This window comes from Cololabis saira, chromosome 22, assembly GCF_033807715.1.
Source record: "Cololabis saira isolate AMF1-May2022 chromosome 22, fColSai1.1, whole genome shotgun sequence".
NCBI classification, from domain to species: Eukaryota; Metazoa; Chordata; class Actinopteri; order Beloniformes; family Belonidae; genus Cololabis; species Cololabis saira.
Genome location: NC_084608.1, coordinates 9,474,733 through 9,496,873, shown reverse-complemented (window position 1 = coordinate 9,496,873; position 22,141 = coordinate 9,474,733). Strand labels below are relative to the sequence as shown.

Sequence of the window (22,141 nt, the reverse complement as noted above, 5' to 3'; positions counted from 1 at the left end):
TCTAGCTCTTAGGTTACCGTAAATATAAGATTATGATGAGACAATATACCTCCATTAAATTACTTCTATCTAAATATCACACACATAACACTATGATTTAACTCAACTCCAGAACAAGGTATTAAGATTTGAATATGGGGAAGTGTGAATCGCATCAATGACTGTCATCACACTTCCTGCTCTCACTGGTATAAATTAGCAGAGCTTCCTTTATTTAGTCTCAGTATTATATCAGCCAGCAAATATGTCTTATGTGGACACTCTGCGCCAGTGGGATGAGGCTATAAACAGTGCTGACAAGCAGGATTTCTCAGAGGCCTTAAGGATCCTCCTGTCTATTCAAGAGCCCAACTCCAAAATATGCTTCAACATTGGCTGCCTCCATCTTCTTAACCAAGACTTGGATGATGCTGAAAAGGTACGTCAGAACTGCTGGGTAGTATGTAGGTGAAAACAAAACAATGCTCAAATATCAACCGCATCAACTTTATATCTATATATCAGTAAAATCATCAGGATGCCGCTGGTAAAGTGTTGTTTAAAAATGCAAGTCACTCTGAAAGAAGAAGTAGTGTTAACCATTTCTGTCTTCTTCTGGAGGAAGTTAGAGTGTTTCATTCTATTTCTCAGGCGTTTGATTGCAGCATTCGCAAGGATGAGCATTTGGCAATCAGCTTCTTTCAAAGAGGAATCACCTATTACAAAAGGAAGAGGCAAGTCACACAAGTAAATTCAATGAAAGCGTTGCTGTTTTGTTTCAGATTTAACACTTTGATTTCATATTTCAATATTGACCTTTCATGTGAAAGTACTTACTTCATTTTTTGTTCTGTTTAAAGGTATGAAGAAAGCTTGTATGATTTCAACAGAGCCTTGAAAGCACTAAGGGGCAATCAGCTGATAGATTACAAGGCACTTGGTCTTCGATACATACTATATGCATGCGAGGTAAGGAAACCTCTTTACCATTAAACTTCTCCTAAGTGATCTTAAATAAATAATCTGATGCTGACAACCTGTTTCCTCTAAAAATGTCCACGATCCAGTGGAACAAGAAGGTTCATGTTTCACCTTTCTGTGTGGCATTAGTGGGTTTTCTTCTTAAGCTCAGTTTTTTGTTCTGCAGTGAAAAATATGCATGGAGTGAGTGTCAGTGTGCAGATTGATTTTGTCTGTGCAGGCCTGTGTCGGACTGGTTACCTGTCCAGGGTTTAGCTCACCGCTCACCTGGGATAGGCGCCAGCTTACCTGTAAACCTAAACATCAACAAACATCATCATTGCCATATTTTGAAGAAGTATAAACTGCTGAGTTGGGAAAATCTCATCATATACAAAACTATTTGTCTAATATATAAGATCATGCATGGTTCAGCTCCTCCTCCACTATCCAGTTTCATAAAATTCAAATCCCCTGCTATCAGAGCCACCAGAAGTGCGACTAAAAAAGATTGCTCAATTCCATTCAGGAAAACCACATTCAGCCAGGCTGTGTTCTCATTCAGAGCATCACACCAATGGAATATACAGAACCACAATCAGTCAGAGAATCTCCATCATATCACTCTTTTAAAGTTCATGCAAAGGACTGGCTTGATGACTCACAAAGATGGGAGCACTAGTAGTACTACTACTAGTGGTAGTGCTAGTGGCTCTCTTTAATACAAGCTATTTAAGATGATTGTACTGTACTTTTATTCATTTGTTTTATTCTATTCCATTTTTGCACTGTATCTGTCTTTGTCTTGATATGTCATGCATGCTGTATTTGTGTTTATGTCTATTGTGCATTTTTTATTTTATTTTTCAAAAAAGTCTATTAACATCTGGCGAAGGGACTGCCGATGAAAATTAGCCTTTCGGCTAACTCGGGTACATTTACTTTCTGCAAGGAAACGTTGATCAATGTACACGGTCCCTTTTTAAAAATAAAGAATTATGAAACACGACAAAGTGATTACAGAATATGGATGACGGATGGATGGATGGATGGATGGATGATGGATGGATGGATGGATGGAGGGATGGATGGATGGATGGATGGATGGATGGATGGAGGGAGGGATGATGGATGGATGGATGGATGGATGATGGATGGATGGATGGATGGATGGATGATGGATGGATGGATGGAGGGATGGATGGATGGATGGAGGGATGATGGATGGATGGATGGAGGGATGGATGGATGGATGATGGATGGATGGATGGATGGATGATGGATGGATGGATGGATGGATGGATGGATGATGGATGATGGATGGATTGATGGATGGATGGATGGATGGATGGATGGATGGATGATGGATGGATGGATGGATGGATGGATGGATGGATGGATGGATGATGGATGGATGGATGGATGGATGGATGGATGGATGGATGGATGGATGGATGGATGACGGATGGATGGATGGATGGATGGATGGATGGATGGATGGATGGATGGATGGATGGATGGATGGATGGATGATGGATGGATGGATGGATGGATGGATGGATGGATGGATGATGGATGGATGGATGGATGGATGGATGGATGATGGATGGATGGATGGATGGATGGATGATGGATGGATGGATGGATGATTGATGGATGGATGGATGATGGATGGATGGATGGATGGATGATGGATGGATGGATGGATGATGGATGGATGGATGGATGGATGGATGGATGATGGATGGATGGATGGATGATGGATGGATGATGGATGATGGATGATGGATGGATGGATGGATGGATGGATGGATGGATGATGGATGGATGGATGGATGGATGGATGGATGATGGATGGATGGATGGATGGATGGATGGATGGATGGATCACTCTTATTAAACAGGGGGCAAAACAAAGAACAGCATAAAGCCTTACTTACTCTCAAGTGATGTTTTTAATACAATATCATTGTTTTCTATCAAAGGTCCTCCACAACGTGGCCCTGACTGAGGCTCAGCTGGGGAACTGGGAAAAGGCCCAGGAGAGCCTCGCAAAGGCACTCAACTACAAGACAGAGTCCAAGCTGAGTATCATCGACAGAGCTCTGCAGTCCACCCTGGTCAGTTGTGACACGGCCCCTCTTGTAAAGATATACTCCCTGAGCTTATAAAAACATTCATATTTCACCTGTCAATGACACTTCTGAATCAGTATATTACACTATATTACACTTCTAGCTCAGTATATCTAAATATAATTGTATTCACAACAGTAAATGATTTGTATTTATCCTAATAACCTTTTACACTTTCCTGGTTTCGGTTCGGCATTTGTCTTCAGAGGAAATGAAAGGCGCAGTGGAACATTTTCAAAAACATTTATGATCAAATTTCCCTGACAGAAACAAAAGCTGTTCAAACCAGTGGAGTTCCCATCTAAGATGCTGTTTAAACCGAATAAGAACTATGTTGCCGAGCTGGAGAAGAAGGACTACCTCGGCAAAGCAAAGGTAATGAAATATGTCTTTGAATGAGTAAGAAATAGTACAACAGCAATATTTATCAGCGTGATAATGAACTCTGAAACACTGAGCTTCATTCCAGCTTTTCCATATGCATTTCTATTTTTGTATCATATTTACCTTTTTCATTAAAAATCCCCTGGATAAACAGACTCATCGGTTTTCTAGCTGGCATTAATAGCCTATTTTTTTTTATCTTTGTTTTCCTGTTGTGACCAGGTGGTTGCTTCTGTCGTTCCACAAGATGCCTTTTCTGGATTTGCTCCATTACAGCCACAGGTGACAAACAGGCTCATGCCAACCATAAAAATCACAATATCTCTCAACAAATGAAGAAAATCTGTGCAGGAAGATTATTACATTTAATCATTCACCTTACAAGGTCTTTTTTTTGGTCACCTGACAGGTTGAGGATGGTCCAGCTATGCCAAAAGAACCAGAGGTTCTGAGGTATGAAAGCCACTCTGAAGCTCAGTCCACTCAGCCATATTTCTACAATATACTGTACATCTATGCCTGCTTTCATATGAAGGAAATGAATCAAACTGAGTAGAAAACTGTGATCAGGCTATAATAAAGTGTTTACTGCATGTGGTGGTCTGGTCTCAGGGCTCTGGAAGGGGAACCGCACACTGTGCTGTTTCAGTTTGATCCTGAGACCAGTGACGAGTTGGCTGTGGTGCCGGGTAATATTGTGTTTGTGCTGCAGAAGGGCGCCGACAACTGGGCATACGTGGTCTTCAATGAAAGAGTAAGAAATACAGAATCTTCATGTTTTGTTTTCTTCTTTTAAATAAAAATCATAATATTCACCATCATGGCTTAAATTTCAGCGGGGACTCGTCCCTTACAATTACCTGGAACGTTTGGAAATCCCATTGGCTTCTAACAAGAACAAGGTAAAGAGTATTTCAATATGTAATTAGTATCACAGATATATGAATGTCTTGTGAATAGTTTCTTAAAGAATAAAAAAGTTTTATATATGCTTCTTTTGAAATATGTAAAGTTATCCAAACGTTTGAAAATATTTATATATATGTGTACTTGCTCTAAAACGCTGCACTTTGACCTTTTCTGTATTTTTATATGGTAACAACTGTCAACAGGGAGTGACTGCGCCTCCAAGTCGAGAACCACCAACCAGACCCGAAAGGATTCAAGGTAGATTATCTGACAGTTTAAGAAAACTCATTTAGTACAGTCAAACTTCATTCAATGTGGGATAATTTTTAAAAATGGCATTATTTTTCTGTCTGTAAGGTCTTACTCCCGGGAATACCAGCAGTGGAAAAGCCCAGATAAAGGTGTGCAGAGACAAGTCCTGAGTTTTTCTTCAGTCCATTTCTGAGCCACATTTAAGATGGACGATGTTTTCACTTCTGTAGCTTAACTCCTCTGTTGTCCTTTATTAATGTCAGGAGGCAAAGCCTGCAGACAATTCGTGTATTGTCAAAGTCCATTTCACGTTCAACTTTGCCGTCTCAGTGCCGTATGGGTCCCCCTACGCAGGATTGATAGAGAAAGTCAGTAAAAAGCTCAGCCTCCCTTCTACCACCATCTCGCTCAGGTACAGCTTCAGATTAATCTCAATCAACAGTCTGAAGTGGTTAATGTGTTAATTTACTTCTTAGAAAGTTACACACCTTTGTTTAATTTCAGTTCAGAGGCACATGGACAGAGTCTTATTGATGGCGACACAGAGATGCAAGATGTGTGGAGTCTTGCCACCGGTGGGCGCATCACCCTGTGGTGTTACACCAAAGAGGTAAGGAAGTAATGAATTATTTATAATAAAATATTTAAGTATCATGACGTAACACTTACAGGATAAAAACATTTACATTTTAATTACAGTAGGGCAGATATACAGACGCTACTGAAAACTTAGCAGCTTCGACAAACGCGTCTCCTACTCAAACATAGTCGTCCTGCAACTGTAGGGCCTCCATGAAGAAAATCAAAAAACTGATTCATTTATAGACCTTTAAAAAGAATGTAAATACAACTTAATTTTTAAAAATATGAAAGGCAAAACTTCCAGTGAGTCATCGACCAACAACTCTGATCTGAGTTCATATTTCAAAAAGCTTCAGTTCCACTTTTCTGAAAATAAACACTGATCTGATTTTGTGTGTTTGTGATTTTAGCAAAGTGACGCAGAGCCACAGACTCAGACTCAGCTGGTGGCACTTCACTCTTACGAGTCCCCAAATCCAGAAGATCTGAACTTTCAACAAGGGGATGCAATCACACTTCTCTCCAGAAGTAAGGCTTCATTCATTTGGCCATGTTTTAACAACTCAAAAACATGCAATCAAATTGAGATACAGATTTCTGGTTGCCTCTCTTTCTTTAGTAAACCAGGATTGGCTGGAAGGGCGGTGTAATGGGAATACTGGGATATTTCCTGCATCTTTTGTAGAAGAAGTCCCTGCGAATGGCCAGTAAGTCAAGCACTGATTTAAATGATAGATTACATTTTATTACATTATTTGACTCAGTACATAATGCTGTGGTAGAAACTTGTGATACCTGGTATTTTTTTTGATAATTATGTATTAATTGCAGCAGTTAAGATACATTCTTTACATTTGGTGCATTGTTTAATCAATAAATATGTGACGAAGACGTTGGGTTTTGCTGGTGAATTATGATCCTTCCTCTTCGTAGGCAATAGCGATGCCTCTCCTGCCCTCCACTGCCTTCACGACCGGCGTCTCTCCCAGCTTCTGCTCCAAACCACGCCAACTCCGACCTGCCAGAAACGATGCTGGGCAAAGAAAATAAACCAATGAGAGAAAAGCTATAGATAGATATATGTGATGTAATATTATACATTTACAAGAGTTTGTTCAATGCAATAATATACTGTACATGTTTTATTTTAAGCTGCAAAATCCAACAATAAAGGTATGGTCAGTAGTTGTAGCAGATATTTCTGTCTCCTACCAGCTGAGTTGGTGCTGGCTACAGTCAGAGACTGGTTCCTCAGGACCACGGACGAGCCGCACGACGACTGTGCAGGTTCACGAAGCAGCAGGTTCTGGCTCCGCAGAGCTCCAGTGATTAATGAAACGTCGGTGTCATCACCGTCCTCCAGCTGGTCAGACAACGGCACATGACTCTGTCCACCTGTTTGGGAATTTAAAAACAGCTTTCAATACACTCCTGAGAGTAAAAATGATTAGAAATAACATGTTCAACGTGTTTAGCAAATGCAGATAAATATACTCTTAACATTTTTGAACTGGTCTAATCAACACACAGGATTCATTCATAGATTAATTAGAGGGGGAATTACAGATTTCCATAATAATGACAAACAAACTACATCACAATTAAATTAGCATACATTACTTTCCAGTCATTACAAGATCAAAACCCTTTTTCAGTTTTGCAAAGCAAGGCCAGAATTGTTCTGTGCAAGTAAAAATGAAATGAGATCAAAGTAAAATAACAAAACAAAAAAATGTTTTTAAGTATAAATCCAAGTCAAACCTGGCAGCAGATGTCGGAAATCTGTGACGTATTCCTGCGCCCACTCCCTGTTCTTGTTGCAGGCCACCTCCATCTCAAACGGCGTGACGACAGGTTTGTAGAATTCACTGGAGTCCAGCAGACAGTTCTCCGGACAGGCGACGAGCACGAAGATGTCAATTTCAATAAAGTTTGCTAGTTTGGGTACATTCAGTTTCCCCATGGCGAACATGTAGCTCTTCTTTCCGGCTCTGTGGATGGTTTCCTTCAGCTGCTGGATGATGCTGAGGTAGTCGGCCACCCCGAGAGTGCCCACCAGGATGCCGACCACGCCGGCATCTTTGGCTCTTTCTATGGCATAATATCGCTTCATCAGCGCACGGTTGACACTAATCGACTCAGTCCTCCCTTTATTTGCCACGGGGTCAAAAGAGCAAAACGAGCATCGATTCCAAGTCATCATGAAGTTTCGCAACGTTGCCCCCTCCTGGCCGACAAAGAACATACTGTAATCTGTTATACTGGAAGCGTCTTTCAGGGAAAACTGCCTCCCAAACTGACAAATAACCTGGTTGCCAGAGAGACATTCATCACTCCCTCGTTTTTTAATCCGGCCTCGACTGTAACACAAATCTCCTTCAACAACTAGTTCTGAGGCAACAAGGTTTGGATACTCTGGTGATATCAGCGTTAGAAGATCATCTGGAAAGACAAAAAAATTACAGATGCCGTTGATACTTTGACCTTCTGACATTAACCTGACAAAGTTATATTGACATTTAGGTTAATTGCACTTTCTACACAAAACAAAAGGAGAAGTCTTGTTGGAAACGCATACCAATAACATGATCATAGTTGACGTCATAGAGGATGACGATGTGACTCTGTGAGTCAGGATAAAGCTCTCTGAAGGAGGAAGCACACGCCTCCACATCCAATGGTCTTTTCTCAAAGATGTAGATCAACGGCAGCCTCCTGGACGGGCTGAGGCAAGCACTGCCGTAGTGCACGATGCAGTCGGCTCCAACGTGCTCTGCAGCCACCTCGTCCACACAGCAACTGCTCACGAGAGTTCAACAAAAATTATGAGTGCATGGAAGAGCGACATCTGTTGAATTAATGGACAGCCAAAACACATTCCTTGTCTTATATTAGGGTGGCTAAATATAAAGCCCAAAGCTAATTACAGTCTGTGGCAGGGTGGAGGTGCAGCCACTCAGGCGGATGGGCCACAGGTGCGTGTGTCCCATCAACCTCTCCACCCTGCCACACAGTCCAACATATTTGAAGTCATAAGGACATAAGTTTACATAAGTAACTTTATTCCCAGAGTTGAACATGACATGTTACCTGCCATAAGATGTGTCTCCCAAAATAAATGGTTTGGCATTACTGGTCCTCTCAAGCTCCTCAGCTATTGCCACTGAATCCACGAGCAGCTCATCAGGAAACTGCAGAGCAACCTGTGAGTAAGAACCATAAAGACAGTTATGGCAAAAAAATATACACAAACAGGGATTGAAATGAAATATGCTATTACTATTTTTGTTTGTTTACTCAACATGTGCACTAATCATTGCAGTAATCATTAATAGACGATTGATTCATTATTTTTTATAAACACTGACTGTTGTGATTTTTTTTGGATTGGCTATTTGGTATAGAGGTTCCATTTGGGTACAATAGGTAATTACTACAGTAAAACTGAACTTTAAAAAAGGTCTACTACGTTAGATTTAGGGTAAAAACTGCATTTAAAAAGTAAGTTCATGATAGTGTGGTTTTAAAACAGTCGGAGCTTTTATTAATTTAAAAGAGATCCGGAATAATTAATTTTAAGTTATTCAGAGTTAATTAAAATAACTCAGAAGTCCTCCTGTCATTTACCTATACAACGAGAGGACCACTACATAAAATGGATAAATAAAATAAAATAAAAAAATAAAATAAATAAATAATAAATATATAAAATAAAAATAAAATAAATAAAATCACTTTCCCCGCTTTAAAATAAAACAAATAACTATTTAACAGAACAACAATAAAGGCAATTTTTAATAATAGGTTTCAAACATGTTCCCACCTTTTGAAAGTTATTTTTGTGAATGAACTCACAAGTCTTCTTAATTTCATACAACTCATCGAGTTTTTCCACAGGGGTATTTGATTTCACCGTCACGTCGACCACACGCTCCAGTACAGTTTCCGAGCTGCTGCTGAACGCATCACTCATGGTTTTAGAATAAAAGTGCCTGCAAAAACAAATAAAGACCAGCATTATAAAACAAAGTTGCTGTATACATATAATTTACTTCACCAAAAACTGAAATATGAATTACGGAACAACACTTTTACTGAGTTGCAATGTGAAAAACCTATATGTCGCACATTGAATAAGATTGTTTACCTTTGATGCTGTCACTGGGTGTTAGCTTTACCGCTAACTTATCAGACTCTGCTGGTGGATCACATAAATATACAAAATACTGTCTCCAGAACTGCAATATACGCTATCAAATCCACGTAAACTTAGTTATCAGTTCCATTTAGGGACTTGTTAATCTGTAATAACTACAGGAAAGCTAGGCACGTGTCTACAGCACAGAACATTAGTTCCCATGAGATCACTTCCGGTTCAAACGCTTTTCAAAATAAAGCCCAGAATAAAATCACAGTAAACAATACATATCCATCCACACAGTGCTCTTCTTCTTTTGCTCACCACTCACTCAAAGCACGTTGACCCTACAAATCACACAATCTCTTTAGTGTATTTAAACATTTTTATTCTTATTTGATGCAGTACTTTTACCATCATATACAAATAAAAACACAGACATCTTGACATCAGAAATGCAAGTCCAGGAACCAAACCAGCTCTTCCTCCTGAGCCGTTGCCACCTCAGTGTATTGCAGTACTGCAATTAATATTAATAGAAAATACACATTCCATATTTTTTTTCAGCAAACAGTTTCTTTATTGACAATAATTTACTTAGATAAGAATATATTATATGAGGATAAACACAAACATTACAAAACCAGTAAAAAGTATTTTAGTGGCTTGGTCAAAGCTTGCACTGATCTCAGCTTTTCTGATACGTTTCTCACTATATACAGGTTCATATATATACACACACAAATATTTACAAAAGCTGTACAAGTTTATCCCGTCTGTATTTTTGCCTGGGTATGGACATAATTAAAAATAAAAGCAGAAATATATATTTTGTTTTTCCTTTACCTTATACATGCATTCCTTGTTTTTAGATTCCCTTGTCTCCTCTCTTTACTTTACCTGATGCATTTCTGTCTCGTTATGCAAATTAAAAAGGCTGCCCTTCTTGGTCCAGCTTCTCTACTATTGGTCAATAAACAGGAAGGAGCAGGATTGGGCCAAAATCAAGACTATTGTGCAACCGGTGGTGTCCACATCCTTGTCGCAGGAGGGTATATCTATTGCATAATGAGGCAGAAATGCATCAGGTAAAGTAAAAAGGGGAGACGAGGGAATGTAAAAACAAGAAATGCATGTAGAAGGAAAAGTAAAAAACAAATTTTAACTTATCTTAAAGCTAGGGTCTACAATTTTACATATTGTACATTTTTATCAAAATCATTTATAAGGTTGTTATGGCCCAATGGTGTTACCTATGAAATATGATTAGTAAAAAGAACCAAAAGAAAATATTTCTTCTATCTGCTGTAATCCTGTAAAGAAGTCAACCAATAAGCACCATTCGGCCCGAACGGCGCCTATTGGTCAACCTGCTTGAATGTCAGTGATTGGACAGTCCTCACCTACTCCCCGCCTCCCAAAGTACGGCAACACCAAGGACATATTCATAGAGAGTATTTTGTGAAGCGGTGCTTCGGCAAAGGCGCCGCTTGTTTTTGGTCCTGCTGGCTCCCGTACCAGAGGGGGGGTGTCGGAGGCGGGAGCTTCATGTGAGGCGGAGCACAGGAGGGAGGGAGTTTGCGTGGGGAGTAGGTGTCTTTTTTTTTTTTTTTTTTTTAATTCAAGATCGTAGACCCTAGCTTTAACTGTTCTGTTGCTGGCTGACAAACCGAATCTCCCTACGGGGACAATAAAGGTTTTCATTCATTCATTCAAATAAATATATTTCTGCTTTTATTTTTAATTATGTCAGTTTTGATCCTTGAGAGCTTAGATAATGAATACAATTCAGACAGCAAAGAACAAAAAGGGCGCACATTACATTCTTTAACGGAAGATGGTGACATTTATAATTTCAAAAACATCTTAACAAGGGAATTTTTCACCTTTGGTCAAAATAAATTCAACAAACACTTGAAAAACATTAATGTGACCTGAATTTAATCTACAAAAACTTTCATCATTGACCAGGTCGAGCTTATAGAGCCCCCAACATCTTATGATGAGAATTTCTTTTGAAGACATCTTCTGCGTTACCTTACGACTTGTTTTGTGTTATCTCACAATTAGTTTTGCATTATCTTGCAAAAACATTTAGAGGGATATTTGGTTTTATCTTACATTAGGTGGGAAGTACTTTTGAGTATGTCGTGTCTGACGTGCCGCCTACAGCGATCACAGAGCTCAGTTTACGTATTGAACAAATACAAATCATTTTTTGAAACACCAACCCTTCTTTATGTAATAGTGGAAAAAGCGGTTGTGTGTGTGTGTGTTTTCAAGCTGGGCACCATATGTAACATTATGAATTACGGTGCTCCTGTCAGGGATGATTAGGGAAAAAAATAGATTCACATAAAATCTTGATTCTTATATTCAACAATTAATAAAGTATTCACACGATAGAAAAATATATATCCTTAAACACATTTTGAGGCTGTATTGGCCTTATACTCACCACAATCAGATAAAAAAGCTTTTTCACGTGCATGCGAAAAAAAAACCCACAGGATTAAAAGGCAGAGATTTAAAAATATCTCCTCTGTTTGTTATTTGCAGAACAGCTACTTTGAGCGGGAGAATAAAAGCTGGATGGGACCAAGACATTTGTTCTTATGAACAGAAGGAATGAAAACTATAATATTTAATTGCAAGGAAATGCAAAACCATCACAAGTTAGTTAACACAACAGTTATCTTTAAAAGATATCGAGTGATGACTCTTACAGCCCCCATTAATGCAAACTGAGAATAAAGGGAATAAGGTCCGATTATAAAAAATAAAAATGGACTTTGAATGTTGCATGATTCACAAGATCCAGATTCGTGTTCACATCCAAATGCGATAGAAGCCCAAAACTACCGTGAGACAGGTGAAAACTGAACCTGAAGGAGAAAAGACAGAGTACAGCGATAGTTTGAGTTTCTGTGATGCTCCTCTTGACTTCTCTATTCTCATAAATACTTTTTCAGCATCTTTGAAACAGCTGAGATCTCAGTTTAATCTCACTTAAGTTACAGGATCCACCATCAAAAGCACCACCTCAACATGCCAAATCAACATACCACCAACGTTTTGACTTTCCTAACAAGCACATCTACTGCATTAACATGTATGAACATAAACCTACCAACTCCCAAAAAGTTAAGCTGTGCAAAATGTAAAAAAAAACACTGATTACAGTGATTTGCTAATATCATAAAACCACCCTTTATTGCCAATCATACAGAAAATATCAAAATGTTAAGAGACTTTTTACCATTTCATGTTAAATTTAGCTCATTTTGAATTTGACGATATAAACATGTCTCAGAGACATTGATACAAGGGCAGCAGAGGCTTGGAAAAGTAAGTAATAATTAAAAGAAAAACCTGATTGCCTCAGCAGACAGACAGACAGACAGACAGACAGACAGACAGACAGACAGATAGACAGACAGACAGACAGACAGACAGACAGACAACGTACTGCTAATGAAAGAACTGGAAATGCTTCACAGTGGTAAATAAACACACAAGTTTTTTGAGACGTGCTAATCCAATCAAGTTAAAAAAGAGCCGATATTTTCATCAAATGGTAAAATGTTTCACTTTCAACAACTGATATGTTTTCTATGTTCTGATATGAGTCAAATATAGATTTATGAGATTTGCAAATTATTGCATCCTGGTTTTATTTACATTTTACACAGTGTTCCAGCATTTGTGGTGTTGGACAATCTTTAGCATTTGTGGCTTCAGAGGAGATTAATCATCCATGACCTAAATACTGCATTTGAGAGGTGTTTCTTCCCCACTTCAATAAAAGCTCTGTGATCGCTCAAAGAGTACCTGCATGTCTTACCTGCAAGATATTTTATAGTGTCCAGTTTATGAGACTCCAACATGGTTTTCAAACCAGCCACTTCAGTGTCTATCTTCATGTTCGTCTGGGTCAAATGACGATCTTGTTCTGCTGTCTGAAAAAGAAAAGACATTAGACAGACATTAGAAAAAGGCCCCAACAAAGACCAACCTGGCACTTTAATACACTTTAAAGTTGAAGGTTTTTTTTAAATCTATTTGTCACTATGATCACATATTACATCACAGGTTATACTCTCTAAGATATTCTAGGTGTTTTGCACCAATACAAACCATTTCCATAATCTCAGTTCGCGCTTGTAGAAGTTTCTTGTCATGCTGCGCTTTCTGGAAGTACAAACAATATTTTATAAGTGAAGTCATGAGCCTCTGAACAGTTTACATCTTGAGCCATCGTCCCACATGAGCACAGTAATATTTGTATAATGTAAGGGCGTATTCCAGACGTTCTATGGAGATGCTGTTCAAACTTTCATCATTATATTTCTCCTCACAGCTCTCAAACACCCTCTGTATTTGTCAGACAAACAAAGTAAGCTGCAGACTCACATTTTCTCCTCATTTTTGCTAAATTTCTGACCTATGACTTTGTATTTTTCTCCAAAACAAATCCTGTACAGTTAAATGTTGTAGGTTTAAACAAGAACTCAATTTCCCTTTTTCATGCATGTCTTTTAAAATGGCTATTTTTTCAAAATAAATGTCAATATGACCGAAGGAGAAAGAGATGACTAACTGTCTTTTTCATGTTTATTTCTTGGACCGGCACATGCAACCTGACAGAAGGGAGCAGCGTTTGCTGTGTAGAAACAACAATCCAAGAAAAGATAAGCTTTCCAGGAACGTCGGAGAGATAAGAAGGACGTGCAGGCCATCCCTCTGAGAAAGGCCGGCACTAGTCTGATGTAGAAAAAATAACATGCAGCTCTGGGAAAGTCAAATCACCCGGAATACCCGCAATACAACACTAATAAAGAGAAGTGAGGAATAGATTAATAGAAGAAATTAAAATTCATTTAAATATACATACTGGAGGAGACATCAGTTATTCTTCTTTTAGATACAGCAGGATGTTCCGTTTATGAGGTTTAGACTAAGACCCGTTTTACATAATACATCCATGCTAATATATTTAGACTATTACTCCTTACAGAGCTGTTTCAGCTCTGGTACAAATCTGCTCTCCACTCTCACTGGGCCACAATAAAAGACACATTTTATTTTTCTGAGCTAATTTGATGCTCGGACGCATTGCCAACATGAATCTCCATGTTATGAAAAAAAGAATTAAAACAGCAAACTAAAACCCTCAGAAGTAAACGAAACAATGAGCGATTACTTCACTGCGGACTGAAATCACAAGAAAATGTGTTTGAATCATCCTTCACTTTCACTAAAAACAAACAAATAAATGAACAAATGATGGAATTTTTCTGAAGAAATAGCATCCTCCCTTTGATGTTTATAAAATGTTTATAAAACTGACAATACTAATGGCATTGTTTTACATTACTGTACTGGTTTTACTCTACTGCTGCATGCTGGAGATAAGTGGCAAAATTAGATCAGGCTTAAAGTATAATGTTTCTACAAATTACCTTTATTTGTAAAAGTAAAGACTATATTGATTAAATTTGCTTCACTGACTTCCAAACAACTAATTCAAACACTCACCATTTCTTTTACCCGGCTTTTCTCCAAATTCATATCCAAAATATTGTCAGAGCGCACTTTATTCATCACATCCTGTAACGTGGAAGAAGACACGCAAGCAATGTTGCAACTTGTTTGTCACACACACATTTTATATGTGTATACAAATATATATGTTTTAAAAAAAGTGTCAACAGGGATTTCATTAAGTAAATCACAATAGCCACTTACAGCAATTTGGACTTTGACTTCTAATAACTGGATCTTGAGTTTCTGAAAAAATAAATACATTTCTGAACCTATGAGGTCTGAAAACACACAGAAATGTTTCCGCAAACATATGTACGGTGATTAAAATGCCTAAAAACACGGCATAAGAAAGTCAAACAGTCGCTTATGTCGTGTTTCTTCGGGTTACTCCACAAACCGAGGTACACGTCACTGATGTGATTGATATTGATTTATCTAAAATTGTATTATTTGATCATAAACTCAGATTATCTAGATTTCAGGAAATATTTGTTATGGTCACAGAAAAAGAGTAACAGTTCAAGCATCATATTAATCTCCACATCAGTCAAGTCTTTATTTAAAAGGTAGAAGAGAGAGCAATGTGAATTCAGTAGCTGTTGTATGGAAATACAATTACAACCTAAAAACAAATTAAAATGAGTGATGATCACATTTACCTCATTCTCTGCAAGCAGAGTGGAAAACTCGCTCTTCTCAAGGATGATCATATCCTTCTTTACTGAGGCAATTTTAGACATTATTTGCTGCAACATGATCTCCTGTTTAAAAAAAAAAGCACAAACAAGAGTAAAAATTAACAGCAACAGTGAAAGTTATACAAAAGACAGAACACGTGGACGTAAAACGTAAGCCCTTCCAGATCTTGAAATACTGTAGATGTTGCAAAAGTATGATCAACTTTTGGGAATTCAGGAGTTACTGAATATCTACAATAAACCTCTTCTGAGAGAGAACCGACACTATCTTGTCACATGCTGGAAACACTCATGACGACAAAAATAAACAACTTTATACACTTTATAAACACGTTTCAGCATTGTTTAAATAAATAGCAAGTGTCAGGGACAATGAAATGCGCTTTAATAACCCTTATTCTTAAGAGTAAACGTGCTGAGAAGGATAAGCCCAATGTTCAAAGTGCAATGGATTTTGCAGAATTAAACACATTTTCAGTGATTGAAGAGGACACTATCTGCGTTAGGCCTGTGTTGAAAAAATCGATTTCCCAATTCTAAATCGATTCTCATATTAATTCCTAAAAATCGATTCATATGTCTAAAGATCGATTTTTTTTATTTTTTGGGTTTTTTCTTTTTTTTTTTTTTTCTTTTATTTCTTTTATTTTTTTTTCATCATTACATTACAACTTTTGGTTATTTTTTTGTTTATCCCCAAAAAAGGAATGTTTTGTTGGACACGAGAATAACTGGTGCCATGTTTTTGCCTTTAAATATGCTTAAAGGTATGAAAACATTAAAGTGTTAGGTTATAATTGCATAAATTGTCTATTTTTCATTACTTTATATACTGTCTTGTGGTTACATTTGCAAAAAATGCTGAAAACCAAATGCTCAAAAATTAAAAACCAAAATAGATCGAAAATGGAACAAATAAAAACGGAATGTGGGAAAAAATAAAACCGATTTCATCCGTCTCTGTTTCCTCCCTGGATCTGTTTGGTAATTCTGACCCACGATGTTTCTGAAAGCAGTTCTATCAGCATTCTGGGAGCTGATTGGTCCTTACAGCATCATTAGCTGCAATACTTGCTGTTTAATCTCAATATGATACTAGTAGTAATATTTTGCAGAACTACAGTCATATAATTCATGCAACAGCTCAAAAAACAGTTTTAATAACACTAACCCAAATCAATATCGGAATCGAATCGGATCGGATCGAATCAAATCTTGATAATCGATTCTGAATCTTAAGAATCGGAATCGAATCGATTCTTGACATTTGAATCGATCCCCAGCCCTAATCTGCGTTGTGCTCATTGTTTACCATTGCATGTGAAATCAATAAGCTATACCCAATCACCCTCCAACAGTCTCACCTGTTGCACCTTGGTCACCATGTCGCTATAGATGACCTCCATATTAGAGTTTGTCGTACTCACTAGCACATTAACCAACACTTCAGACTGCCGAGTAGTGAAATCTGTTGATGGAAAATAATATAAACACTAGGTATTTACAAGAGAAAAAATAAATGAATGCAGCTTATTCGTAGTTAAGCAGAAGTATAGGGAGGAAATACATTTGTGACAACAGAACAAAACAAACCATTCTCCTCAAGGATTCGCACAACTGCATGTGTATCAAAGAACATCTTCCGGCCTTCAGTTTTCGGTACGTTTGGTTTCAGATCGTACTGGAAGGCTTTGAGAGACGTACATATCCCTGAAATTAAAAACAACAAAATGCAGGTTATATTATTACTGGGAAATCGGGATTGCACTGTTGTTGCCTCTGTAATGCAATCCACAGCAGCTCTGTGGGCCAGGTTCATCAGTTAAAAGGAGATTGAGGCAGGATTTATGAAAAAAATTTGTATACGTTTTAAGTTTTCTAGTAATGTCAGATGAAGCGTTCCAAACCAAAAAGAATGAGCCCTAGTGTATCTCTCCGTTGCCTTGAACAGGCTGTGTGCTGCAAAATGTGCTGCAATTGTGGGGCCGAATTTCCCGCGCTGGGCTGCGGATGTGACGTCACATGACGCTGCATGCGCGTTCTCCCCGTTCTCCCGTGCCGGCTTCGCTGTTGGCTGCAGTACCGCCGACGGCCGTCGTGGTGAAGGGTAGCGCTAATGAGTCTCATTTCTTAAAAGGAGCCTCATGCTCCTTTAAGGTGTGACGTGGCACTGTAAGGCAGTAAAACACGCAGCGCTCACAAGAAATGGCTGGAAATGGGGATTGTACCGTAAAGTCAATCACCTGCAAGAGTGAACCCACCTCTGAGGTTCTTCTGAGGAAATGGAACGAATAAGTGAAGGAAACGGGACACCAAGGATATGTGCAGCACAGGGGCCTGTACTACGAAGCAAGTTCAACATACCCAGGATATATTTTCCTTATCCAGATTCACTAACCCGGACAATTGCAATCACGCTAAGCGGTCACACGACGGTGGTTATCAACTCGGTATATCAACCCAGGTTTCTCCAATCTGGATATGAGCGCGTGCACATAAAAGGGGCGGTGTTTTCAGCGCATGACCAATCGCAAGCATGGAGAAGTCCGCTGTCAGAGCCGCTTATTTCAGTAGCGAAGAGCAAACAATAATTTTACGGAAATATGATGAGTATAGGCATATAATACAGGCAAAAAGCAACACAGTTGCAGCTGCAAAATGCAGGAAAGACAGCTGGCAAAAGATCGCTGACTGTATAAATGCGTAAATTCATAGGGATATAAACATATATTTGAATATTCCGGGAATCTTAATCTTAAACTGTAAACCATGATCAGCAATATTAAAATAATAAAAGGCTTGCAATATTTCAGTTGATTTGTAATGAATCCAGAATGTATGACATTTTTTTGTTTTTGTGTTTGCATGTTAGAAAATCACAATATTCTAATTTTCTGAGACAGTCCTGTATATATTGGTTCTATAACTATTGTTGTTGACCGATAACTTGTGCTGATGCTGTACCAAAGAATTGGGTTTATTTATTTATTTTATTTTATTTTTTATTTTTTCAGGAGGGGGGTATTTAGTATTTTAAAGTGACTTCTCAGAATGTTCGAGGGACGAAATTGAAAATCCCTTTTTTGCTATCCCCTTACAAATGCATCTTCTTTTTGATTTCTTCTGGATTTATTTATTTAATTGGTATTAGTTTTGGATTGACTGTACATCGGATTTTGGGTGATGATTTGTTTTATTTATTCATTGATTGATTTATTTTTTATTTTCTCCTCCACCTCTTTTTTTCTTTTTTTCCTTTACGCGTTCTCTTCGGAGGGATCCTCTCACGATCCGCGCACCAAGCTCCACTGGATTCTCTTCGAAAGGGCATGCCATTTTCAAAGAGAGCTGATTGGTCAGTGGGCGGTGCTTTTATACCCGGCGATCTGTATCTCGAACATAACCTGCTCCGGAGCAGGTTAGCTGTTCAGCATAAGTTACCATGGCGATGTACCCCGGTAAGAAGTGAACCACCGTCGTAGTCCTGAAAACCCAGGGTTAAACCTGAAGTTACCTCGCTAACCCCAAATCCCGCTTCGTAGTACAGGCCCCTGATCTGGGTTGCTAGGGCAACAATAAAGATGGACAAATGCAATCTTACCGGGTGAAAATGGACTGGAATCATGCTAGAGGGTTGAGGCTGATGCTTTTGTCTCAGAATGGTGATACCAGCTCAAATAAAGAGAGTTTCTGCTCAGCAAGTTGCTGTTATTCACCATCACGAGGTTCAGTGTTTTGTTTTAAACGCAAAATATTGACACGTGACAGTGATTATTGTGAGACTCTGTCGCTGAGGGTGGTGGGGGCATTACAAAATGTTTCAGCCCGGGGCCGATTGGCAAGTTTTTTTTCCGCCGGTCAGTAAATGCATCATGATGGCATGTTCACTTTCACTCTAATTTTTTTATACATTTTTTTTGGAGAAAAATTGTTTATTGAAATGTTTAGTTTGACAACACAGAGACCTCTCAAAGTAGTACACACATTAAAATAGGTGATAATAGCACAAAGATGAAGTTAGTTTGTGATTCACAGCCTCAAGGTCGCCAGAAGATTAAAGGACCATTTCACTGCATTTAAAACCAATGAGGCCACATTAGACCAAAAATCACAATACACACAACTCAAACTATCTATTTGAAAGTTAAAAACATATAAAACAGTGTTTATGATTTATGAAACCTTTATTCAATTTGTGAAAAATGATAAATAGGGCCATTTCCCTGTTTTTATTTACGGTTAGACCACTTTAGGCCAGGTCCCAATATGAAACCACAATAATAAAACAGCTGAAATAAGAGTTAAATAATCTCTTAGAAAGTAAGGAACAAATAAATCACAGTTTGTAGTTTGTGAAATCTTTATTGATTTTCGTCACATGCAAAATAGGCTAATTTCACTGCGCGTTTGACAGTTCTGGGTCTGATTTTCATTTAGTTAATTTTCAGGAAGATATTATCTATTATCATTTTCAGTTTCCAATTTTTTTTTTTATGACAACTGGGTTCTTTTCCCCTTTTTTAATGGAAGGGTAAATGCATATTATGTAAATACAGTGTGGGATTGTGGCAGTGGTTTATATTGCAAACATCAGGGTTTGTCTTGTCCCATGACAAATCGGTCTCCAGTTTCCCTCGGGGCACTTTTTTCTTTCTTTCCCATAATGGAGATGAAGGTGAACACCACAGATTATAGCTCAGATATAAGGTTCAGATACAGATCACTAACCTTCAGGACAAACAGAGCCATGTCAAGCTTCGTGCCCTCATCCATCAGACTCATAAACAGCTGATTTTATCTATTTATTTTTGTACCCGCTTTTAAACATATTTTTAAAATCATTGTATTTATTACGCACTTAATGGGGGACTTATTTTTTCTCTCTTTTTTCTCTCGTATTTTATCTATGCTATGGTTTACAGCATCTAAGTCCAGCAGTACTTGTGATTGCCCAATGTATGTTGTTTTATATTGATTGTTTGGTTTGTTTCTGTACCGTCCTGTTGCATATGTTATCTGTACACGCACTGATGCTGATGCTTTTACACAAATGAAGTTCCTAACGGATAAATAAAGTTATTATTATTATTATTATTATTATTATTATTATTATTATTATTATTATTATGTGGAGAAAGTTGATCAGAAGACCTGACTTTAACTTTTATTTTTGAAACCCCGCAGACAGAAGGCGCAGCTAAATAATTAATGAGGCTGAAGGCTGATTTATGGTTCCGCGTTACGTACGCGTTACGTCGCCGCGTGCCCTACGCCGTAACTACGGCGTAACTACGGCGTAGGCTCTGCGTCTATTTAACGCGGAACCATAAATCAGGCTTGAGAAGCGCCATGTGACCGCATGTAAGATTACCTCTCGCTGCCCCCGTCCCCGGTGCAGGGGCTGGCCCGCCCAGAGGTGACCTCTCCCCGCAGGCCCGCCGGGGGCTCGCAGAGCCGCTCACAGCTGACCACGGCGCTGCTGCTGCGGCTGGGAACCCGCAACCTCTGTCCTGACTTAAAGGCTGGCACCACTTCTCTGGGTAGTTCAAGCCAAATAACTTAATTCGCGACTTGCAAAGTTTTAACACCATCGTTGCAGCGTGTGTGTGTGGAGGCAGGGCTGGTCGGAGTGTGCTTGTCTGGGAAAGACTTCAGAGGACTTTCCTGTCTGTCAGAGTCGCATCGTTACTTGTCACCGAGCTCATTGTTGTCTCGCTGTGAATGAAGCTACACTTCCGCTCCAGCTCTTCACAATAAAACCAAAGCATTGTTCTACTATACAATTAATTATTTAAAGCAGTACAGTCAGTACTCGATGAGGGGGGATGGCATCCCCCCCTGAAATAAAAACGATCAAAATCATCCCCCCTTTCCATCCCTTATGTCATTTCATCAATGAATGTGGTATTACTGCTATTTCCACATTTAGTGTCACCAGATAACACCAGAAAAATAACTTATTTGACCATTTTCATCTGTTTCAAGTACATTTTCACTTGAAATAAGTAGGAAAAATCTGCCAATGGGACAAGATTTATCTTCTCATTACAAGCAATAAAATCTTGTTCCACTGGCAGATTTTTCTACTTATTTTAAGTGAAAATCTACTTGAAACAGGTGAAAATTGTTTTTTCCAGTGATGAGTCTTGTTTTAAGTGTAATGAGATTTTCTTACTAAAATGAGACATTTTAACTAGAAATAAGACAAATATTCTTGTTAAGATTTTGAGTTTTTGCAGTGATCCATTTTACTTATCCTGTGAAGGACAGAGTCATATTGATAAGTTCAGAAAACTGTTTTTTATTGTTGTGTTTTGATGTATTTGATGTAAGCCCAGTGGATATATAAAGCTTACAGAACGCTGCATATAACTGCTGCTATGTCATTCCTGCAGTATTTATGCAGGTGTTTTGGTCACTGCTATTAGTTGTAATATATTATATTATTTGTAATCAGCACAAATTATCTGTCCCCATATGATAAAATCCACCATCCCCCCGGATTTTTTTTAAAAACTCGAGTACTGAGTACAGTTATCATTATTACTATTTGTGTT

At 38.4% G+C, this 22,141-nt stretch overlaps 3 protein-coding genes across 3 annotated transcripts; 1 reads left to right on the top strand and 2 right to left on the bottom strand.

Moving 5' to 3' along the window:
* Nucleotides 1-235: 235 nt before the first annotated feature.
* ncf2 (neutrophil cytosolic factor 2) lies at nt 236-6,268 on the top strand. Its single transcript, XM_061713420.1, has 16 exons — nt 236-418; nt 631-713; nt 840-948; nt 2,925-3,059; nt 3,342-3,449; nt 3,681-3,740; nt 3,868-3,911; nt 4,071-4,212; nt 4,295-4,360; nt 4,571-4,625; nt 4,725-4,768; nt 4,883-5,031; nt 5,124-5,229; nt 5,612-5,729; nt 5,821-5,908; nt 6,135-6,268. The coding sequence occupies exons 1-16, from the start codon at nt 245-247 to the stop codon at nt 6,139-6,141; spliced, it is 1,488 nt and encodes a 495-aa protein (XP_061569404.1). The 5' UTR covers nt 236-244; the 3' UTR covers nt 6,142-6,268.
* Nucleotides 5,108-10,655, bottom strand: dph2 (diphthamide biosynthesis 2). Its single transcript, XM_061713421.1, has 7 exons — nt 9,349-10,655; nt 9,025-9,193; nt 8,292-8,404; nt 7,780-8,000; nt 6,963-7,643; nt 6,414-6,596; nt 5,108-6,234 (listed from the first exon to the last, which is right to left on the bottom strand). The coding sequence occupies exons 2-7, from the start codon at nt 9,172-9,174 to the stop codon at nt 6,113-6,115; spliced, it is 1,470 nt and encodes a 489-aa protein (XP_061569405.1). The 5' UTR covers nt 9,175-9,193; nt 9,349-10,655; the 3' UTR covers nt 5,108-6,112.
* A 699-nt stretch (nt 10,656-11,354) lies between these two features.
* On the bottom strand, nt 11,355-21,406 carry mcur1 (mitochondrial calcium uniporter regulator 1). The gene is made up of 9 exons (XM_061713700.1): nt 20,956-21,406; nt 17,178-17,294; nt 16,949-17,052; nt 15,546-15,647; nt 15,088-15,129; nt 14,878-14,949; nt 13,477-13,530; nt 13,184-13,298; nt 11,355-12,224 (listed from the first exon to the last, which is right to left on the bottom strand). Exons 1-9 carry the CDS (start codon nt 21,173-21,175, stop codon nt 12,169-12,171), a joined length of 882 nt encoding a protein of 293 aa, XP_061569684.1. The 5' UTR covers nt 21,176-21,406; the 3' UTR covers nt 11,355-12,168.
* Between the last annotated feature and the right edge of the window lie 735 nt (nt 21,407-22,141).

What these genes read in the sequence shown, in the direction of transcription:
- ncf2 (XM_061713420.1), top strand. Translation starts at nt 245, where the DNA reads ATGTCTTATGTGGACACTCTGCGCCAGTGGGATGAGGCTATAAACAGT. An exon ending in TCTACCACCATCTCGCTCAG is followed by an intron (nt 5,032 to 5,123) that starts GTACAGCTTCAG and finishes GTTTAATTTCAG; the next exon opens with TTCAGAGGCACATGGACAGA. An exon ending in AATCACACTTCTCTCCAGAA is followed by an intron (nt 5,730 to 5,820) that starts GTAAGGCTTCAT and finishes CTCTTTCTTTAG; the next exon opens with TAAACCAGGATTGGCTGGAA.
- dph2 (XM_061713421.1), bottom strand. Translation starts at nt 9,174, where the DNA reads ATGAGTGATGCGTTCAGCAGCAGCTCGGAAACTGTACTGGAGCGTGTG. An exon ending in CAACTATGATCATGTTATTG is followed by an intron (nt 7,644 to 7,779) that starts GTATGCGTTTCC and finishes TTGTCTTTCCAG; the next exon opens with ATGATCTTCTAACGCTGATA. An exon ending in TTTCCGACATCTGCTGCCAG is followed by an intron (nt 6,597 to 6,962) that starts GTTTGACTTGGA and finishes ATTCCCAAACAG; the next exon opens with GTGGACAGAGTCATGTGCCG.
- mcur1 (XM_061713700.1), bottom strand. Translation starts at nt 21,175, where the DNA reads ATGGTGTTAAAACTTTGCAAGTCGCGAATTAAGTTATTTGGCTTGAAC. An exon ending in GCGAATCCTTGAGGAGAATG is followed by an intron (nt 17,053 to 17,177) that starts GTTTGTTTTGTT and finishes TTCCATCAACAG; the next exon opens with ATTTCACTACTCGGCAGTCT. An exon ending in CTCTGCTTGCAGAGAATGAG is followed by an intron (nt 15,130 to 15,545) that starts GTAAATGTGATC and finishes TTATTTTTTCAG; the next exon opens with AAACTCAAGATCCAGTTATT.